Raw genomic sequence first — 7452 nt, 5'->3', positions numbered from 1 at the left:
GACAGTTAAGAACAAAGGAACTGGGTCTGGATGAACACAAGCAGGGAACCTCCATAAGACATTTTCCCCTGGGACTCTGGTCAGTTTTACTTGTGAGTGGGAAGAGAAGAAAATAGTGTGAGGTGAAAGCAAGAAGATGAAGTAGTGAAGAATCTCCCAGTAGAAGAGGGGTTCTGGAGTGACTCTCCAGTGGGTCTGCACCCTGGTTCATCCCAGATGGCATCCTGTCATCCAATAGGAGAGCGGCCGTTCTGAACAGTGCAACCTCCATTCTACCCTGTGGAGTAAAAAGAGAAGGTTTTTGTTCTCTGTTTAATTGCTGCTGCCCCACGTATGTGATCTAGTATTGGAGACGCCTCCCTGCAAAGCAGCACCCAGAGTCCACTTCATTCCTGACTGGGCTGTCCTTTCTGATTCTTCTTTGAGGTTCCCTCACTCCTGGGGCTTGCCCTCTTCCCTCATTCATAAGCATCCACATTTTTTTTTTTTTTTTTTTTTTTTTGGTTTTTCGAGACAGGGTTTCTCTGTATAGCTTTGCGCCTTTCCTGGAACTCACTTGGTAGTCCAGGCTGGCCTCGAACTCACAGAGATCCGCCTGGCTCTGCCTCCCGAGTGCTGGGATTAAAGGCGTGCGCCACCACCGCCCGGCAAGCATCCACATTTTTAATTCCTCACTTCCCTTTGAAGGTGGGGGTCACTATTCTATAGGATTTAGAGCTAATTAAAACAAAATCCTAGTTGCAACCTTTGAACCTCCCCTTCAAAAAGGATCATTAAGTTTCCTTCCTGGCTCTTGTTTTGAGCATGCAACACTTACAACTCTTTGCGTTCTTACCAGTTCCTGTATATGGGGCCATTTGTATTAGTTTTATGTCCAGTTTGAAGCACAGAAAAGATTAAGTGGTCCCCTATGCCTCCAGTTTTGAGGAGCTGAAAACTTTGAAGTATCTGTACCACTAAGGAGTCCCTTTTAATAGAAAATATCGTTGATTATGAGAAGGCCTCTGCAGGAGACACGTTTATATTACGACTTCGCTATGCTTTCGGTGGATTGGATCAAGGGGGAAAACACTGGTTCACACTGAACCAATTAGAGTCACTGTATCAGGAACTTTGACCAGGACTTGACTAACCCATCCACCAAGGACTTCAAGTTATAGACTTGGGATGCTGTCTTGTGGATTGGAGAGCAGGGGATGCTGGTTTGCAGAGATTGGTGACTTGAATGTGGATGGTGACTTGAATGTGGAAGCCGTGGAAGCAGAACTGGCCATGAGAAACCTCTCCTGAGGTTCCAACTTTCTCCTGAGGCCCAGCTGCATCCCTTCAGTGGGCTCAGTAAGAGACATCCTCTCAAAATAAATTTCTGGGCTGGGGGATGGTTCACAAACATAAAGACCAGAGCTGGAATTCCCCCCAAAACCCACATAAGTGTCAGGAAGGCCTGTCGCCCTCGAATTCCAGTGTTCTGAGGGCTGAGACAGGGGATTCCTGGAACAAACTGCTTAGCCAGACTAGCCAAATCTGTGAGCTCTGGGTACAATTTGGAGACTGCTCAATGAATAAGGTGAAGAGAGACTGAGGAAGACTCCATCAACATCAGGCCCCACACACATGTATGCAGACATGCTTACCACACACATACACAAACTAAAAATAAGTAACGAAGTATTTAAACATGTGAACAAACAGTTTTCCTCTGCTAACTCAAGTTGCTTTGTCTTATTATAATCAAAAGTTATTGCAGGGCAGTGGTGGTTCACGCCTTTAATCCCAGCATTGGAAGATAGAGGCAGGTGGATCTCTGTGAGTTCAAGGCCAGCCTGGTCTAAAAAGCAAGTTTCAGGACAGCTAGAGCTACACAGAGAAACCCTGCCTCGATAAACAAAACAAAAACCAAAAAAAGAAAGAAAGAAAGAAAGAAAGAAAGAAAGAAAGAAAAGTTATTAATTCAATATCAGAGAAAGAACCAACCCCAGGTATTATGTCAAAGAGTGCTGTTCACTACCCCATCTTTTTCCTTTTTTTAATTTTTTGAGGTTTTCATTTTTATTTTGTATGTGAGAGTATTTGCCTGTGTACCATGTGCATGCAATGCCAGTGGAGGCCAAAAGAGGGTGTTGGTTCCCCTAGGACTGGAGTTGCCGATGTTTGTGATCTGTCCTGTGGGTGCTAGGAATTGAACCAGGGTCCTCTGACAGAGCAGCCAGTGATAGTAACCACTGAACCATCTCTCCAGCTCCGTGTTTTTCTAAACCTCTGTAAGCGATTGCCCACAAGTCCTTGTCCACTGCCTCTCGCTCTGTCATATGCTCCTCCTAACTCAATCCCACCCAGCCTCCTCACCAGTTTCTCATCCCTCCTGATCCAGACACAATCTTTTTCGCACAGTGGATAGATGGAAGGAGGTTGGGACCCAGCATATCTGAAAAGAAAGAGGAGGTCACCTGTGATATGTTCAAAGGCTAATCCCAAAGACTAAACAGACACTGTCTCTGCCTGCACTTGTCAACCTAGGGCCTGAGCACTTCCAGATTAGGCAAGGCCTCCATCCTAGGGACCCATTTAGATAGCCCTGCAGAGGCTGCCAGAGATGGGAAGTGGGGCCCGGAGGAGACTGATCCTGCCCACTGCTGTTCCTCCAGCCAGGGTAGGTAATGGCTCACCCAGAGTTTTCAGATTTCTGGGAGGAAGGGGTGTAAAACAGACAACACACAGACCAAGAAAAAGTCCTGCTTATAAAAGGGTCTGCAGGTGAGAAACCCAAGAATGTTAGGGTAGGAAGGAGCCACTGGCCCTGTCAAGCCTCCCAGATTAGCTTTGAGGCAAGAAATTTATACCTGGCCTTTGATCCGGCCATTAGCCTGGGAACAAGTGAATGGTTATACCTGAGCATTTAAGGCCACAAGTCACATTTCCAGGCTGTCTCCCTCCTTTTCCCCTTCCCTCCCTCCCTCCTCCCCTCCTTCCTTCCCTTCCTCAGACAGCATCTCACTGTATGGCCCCAGGCCAGCCTTGAATTTCTGGGCTCAGACAGTCCTCCTGCCTCCGCCTCCCAAATAGGTGGTACTAAAGACAACAGCCCTTAGAAGTTCTCTGAGCCTAAATTTGCTCATCTGGGAAGCAGGGATCATAAAGTTTCTATTGTGTGGAAGGGTAGATAAAATGAGCTGTTCATATGATATGCTCAATATAGAACATATTGTTAATTAGTGTGCCTGCAATGCCACTCCCAGCCATTAAGAGTCTTTCTGGATCCTCCTCAAGGGACCCTCCAGACCCCATGCAAGGATGGGGTATTAAGACTGTGGAGCTATTCCTCTGCTCAGTTAAGGGACTCCTTGCTCTTTAAGCCATCCCTGGAAGGACATGCCCAGGCTGCACCTGTATGCAGAGCCTGGCTTCCTCTCTCAGCCCTCCCACCCCAGGGCTCCCAGGCAGACCTTCACAGTCCGTGTGGCAGAAGTTCTCTGAATGACTCAGGTAGTCGTTGCACCAGTAATGGCTGTTGATCTGGAAGATGCCGTAGTCGAAGCTGCCGTCTACATTCTCGTTCACCTTTGATGTGTTGAAGTTGCTTTCCACAAAAGCCAAGCACAGCCCTTAGAACAGAGAGAAGAGGCTCAGGCATTAGAAGGATGCAAACTGAGTGGGAAGGAGTCGACTGAGCAAAAGTGGGAGCAAGGCATCAGGAGAGGGAACAAGGCCCAAGAGGCTAGCTATTCCTGATGAGCTAGAAGTACCCACAGACTCCATCCGTCCTTCAGTCCATTTCCCTGTCCATTTGTACAGCCGTCCTCCCATCTTTCCACCCACTTATGTTTTCTGCACTTGCTGAGTACCTACTGTGTGCCAGGACAATGCACAGCCCAATGGACTGGTGTTGACTTCAAGGGGCCTAGAACAAAAGTATGTGCTTAACACACACACACACACACACACACACACACACACACACACACACACAGCAGGAGAAGTGGAGAAAGTGTCACAAGGCAGGTGTGCACAGATTTCCGGTGGAAAGGAAAGAGCCCTTCCATGCAGAACCATGGACAAAGCCTTTGCACGGGCTGCTCCTCTGGCCTGGAATGCCTTTCCTCTAGACATTTGTCGTTTCACTCAACACTGCCCAGGGTCACTTCCCCAGAGTCTGTCCCTGACCTCCACCTTTCAGCAGTTACCTTTGCACATGAATTTGTTTTTAAGGTTTTTTTTTTTTAAGTGTGTGGGGGGGTGGGCAGGGCAGGTGGGCAGACAGACAGAGACAGAGAGACGCAGAGAGAATGAGAACGCATGTTGAAGTCAGAAGACAACTTTTGGGAGACGGTTCTCCTCTTTGCCTCTCTTGTTTCTGCAGCTGCGTCACGGACTCCAGGCTGGCCGGCGTGTGTGGACTCCAGGCTGGCCGGCCCGGGAGCTTCAGGCTACTTTCCCTTCCTCTGCACTCATTTCGCCATGGAGTCCTGGGATTATAGGTGTGGTAAAACAGAGTCGTCTTTAATTATGTGTGTCTCTGTGTGTGTGACTTCGGGGTACCTGGGGAGGCCAGAGGTGTCAGGTTCCCTGGAGAGGGACTTGCAGGTGGTTGTGAGCTGTTTGACGTGGGTGCTAGGACTCAAATCCAGGTGTTCTGGAGGACCTGAACAGCTTCTTAACTGCTGAGCCATTTCTCCAGCTCCAACTTTTCAAAACCATCTTGGTTTTAGGGATCCAAGTCAAGTTGTCAGGCTCACAGGGCGAGTGCTTTTACCTGCTGAGCCTTCTGCCGGCCCCTTAAGCCTTTTTTTGTCTGCTTGTTTGAGACAAGAACTTGCTATCTAGCCCTGCTTGGCCTCACAGCAACCCTCTTGCTTTCAACTCTGGGAATCGTAGACCTGCATCATACACTTAGGGCATGTGTCACCACCAGCCAAGACTTTATGTCGGCGTGTGTGCTTGTTGCTGCTCTTGCCCCTCCTAGAATGTGATCACTGTGAGGGAAAGAATTTGATTACATTTAAAACAGTGGTGCATAATAAGTGCTCAGTTAACAGTTGTTGGTTTAAATGCGGCATGTTGGGAAAGGCCTCTTGGTGGGGGCGGGAGATGGTTCTTTGAACTTGACTTTGAAAGACACATGGCAAAGGAGGGAAGGGGGTAAGACAGCTAGAGGAGGGGTGGAGGGGAGCTGAGGCAGCGGCACTCACAGTCCGTCAGGGAGTAGCCCTCAAACCCATCCAAGTCCTCCTCGTGCAGTATCTTGGCCAAGGCACAGCGATTGATGAGGTCTCCACCATTCACCACCAGGAGGCAACTTGCCATGCAGATAAGCAGCACCTTCATCGTCATCAAAAGGAACGAGGTGCCTGCCAGCCTCTGAGAGCCTGGGGGAATCTGAGGACAGAAACCGCATTTTTCCTGCTCACTCAATGCTCAATGCCTGGTGAGTTTCAGTGCCCCCCTCTACCCCAATCTCACATTACAGCCCAAGCCTATCCTGGAAATCAGTATGTAACCAGGCTGGCCTTCAGCAATCCTCCTGCCTCTGCTTCCAGAGCCTTAGCGTCACAGACAAGAGCCACCACACTCAACTCATTTTTTAATTCATATCATATTTTTGGTCACGGGAAATTGAAACACAAAAGGGGAGAGAATAATCTCATGATCCTCCACATACCCATTGCCCAGATTCAACAGCTCAAAATCAAGACCACCCTGGCTTCATCTGCAGGTCCTCCTGTAATTAGGCACAGGCAGCATTTGGGTGCCAGGATGGGGAGTGAGGTTGACAAAGGAGAGAAAAGTAATCTGTGCTTCACCAGCATTTGTGGTATGTATTTGAGCACATGCCTTCAGAGGAAGGACTGGAACACTGGGGTGCCAATCTCCCCCAAGCCATACTCCCAGACACATGAAACACGACCTTCACCTCTGCAAACTATGCCTTATGCAATTCCTGGTGGGTTACTTGTAGATTCTGTTGGCTTGTTTCTGTCAAGGTGCATATCAGAAAGCAAGTAAAAGTAATCTTGTTATAGAAATAACCTGCACTTTAATGTGCTCTCTCTCTCTCTCTCTCTCTCTCTCTCTCTCTCTCTCTCTCTCTCTCTCTCTCTCTCTCTCTGTGTGTGTGTGTGTGTGTGTGTGTGTGTGTGTGTGTGTGTGTGTGTGTGTGTGTTTGAAGATCAAGGACTCTGAATTCCCACCCACTGCCAGCTATCAAAGACTGGGCTGCTGTGTGACTTTGAACAACATACTTATCTCTCTGGACCCCATTGTGAAATGAAAATTTATTTATCAATACCTACCCAATCAGAATGATGGTATGATTAAGATACATAATAAACACCCAAGACTTTGTTTCACGTTCCTTACAAAGTGGAACTGAGACTCCTAGGAATGTGGCAGATTTCTGGACTACAATAGGAATATGGTGTGGGCATAATGATTGGTTTGAACAAGAACTACCATGGGCACCAAGTCTGAGGTGGTGGAAGCTAGAGAAATATCAGGGCTTGTATACATGGTCTTGGTCCTCCCCATATTGCTTAGAAAAACCCAGACAGTGTTTTGACCTTGCAACTAAAATTAACATTGTCAGTGAGGGACAAAGGGACACTCTGTACCTCTAGATACATAAACTCTTATGACATGCTCTGGCCAAGGATGGGAAGCCTGGGTCTAATGATGAAGAAATGAAGAAGAGAGTATCTGTAGAATAACTGTGTTCTCTCCTTCAAAATGTTCACTCCATGAGAGCACATGGGGCCTGCTCCTGTCATAGGATGTACGTCTTTCCCTTTAAACCAGGTGTATGGTGTTGATAGCAAAGGCCAGGATCCCTCCACCTTCCCCTCAGCATCTGCAGGGGCAAGATGGCTTCTCTGGTGACCTTGCTTGCCTCCTGGTCTCTCGTTCTGTCTGTCTTTGCCACACAGCATGCACTCGGGAGGGACCTTCTTTGGCTGTTCTCACTACCCCACTCTATTGTTGCAAAGAGAACAAATGGCCCTGTTGGATTAGGGTCTCAGGTAAATAGCAAATTGCTGTTTGACGGACAGATACATGCAGCCCTCCCCATTCTGACTCAGAATGTCCCTCTGAGATAGGTTTCTCGGAGCCTTAGGATGCTGAAAGGTCTGCCTTGGGCCATTACACCTCTCAAGGATTCCCCTTGGGGTGACAGTGGTCCCATCATAGGGCTCTATCCCGCTTCCAAGCCTACCTACTTCTCTGGCCCTAACTCCCAGCCAGCCCAGGGCCTTCTGGAAGGATCTACAGGACAAGGTGGTTTGCGGCAGGAACCTCCTCTTCCTCACCAAGCACTCTCCAGCCCCACCTGGCTAATGGTTCTCCTTCTTCTCGAGAAGGCACGTGTTCTTGACCACCCCAGCCTTCTGGAACCCTGGTTCTATGATGTCATCACTGCCGTAAATATGCTGGTTGGAACTGTGCAAACTGTCTAAGCTTTAG

At 48.3% G+C, this 7452-nt stretch overlaps 1 protein-coding gene across 1 annotated transcript; it reads right to left on the bottom strand.

Moving 5' to 3' along the window:
- On the bottom strand, positions 1-5367 carry Lyzl6 (lysozyme like 6). The gene is made up of 4 exons (XM_052759855.1): positions 5187-5367; positions 3444-3602; positions 2347-2425; positions 1-277 (listed from the first exon to the last, which is right to left on the bottom strand). Exons 1-4 carry the CDS (start codon positions 5326-5328, stop codon positions 208-210), a joined length of 450 nt encoding a protein of 149 aa, XP_052615815.1. The 5' UTR covers positions 5329-5367; the 3' UTR covers positions 1-207.
- Positions 5368-7452: the final 2085 nt, after the last annotated feature.

The sequence above is a fragment of the Peromyscus californicus genome, unplaced genomic scaffold (genome assembly GCF_007827085.1).
Source record: "Peromyscus californicus insignis strain IS unplaced genomic scaffold, ASM782708v3 Scaffold_3__1_contigs__length_106647218, whole genome shotgun sequence".
Taxonomy (NCBI): domain Eukaryota; kingdom Metazoa; phylum Chordata; class Mammalia; order Rodentia; family Cricetidae; genus Peromyscus; species Peromyscus californicus.
Note: the sequence above shows the minus strand (reverse complement) of the source record. Positions and strands in the feature narration are given on the sequence as shown.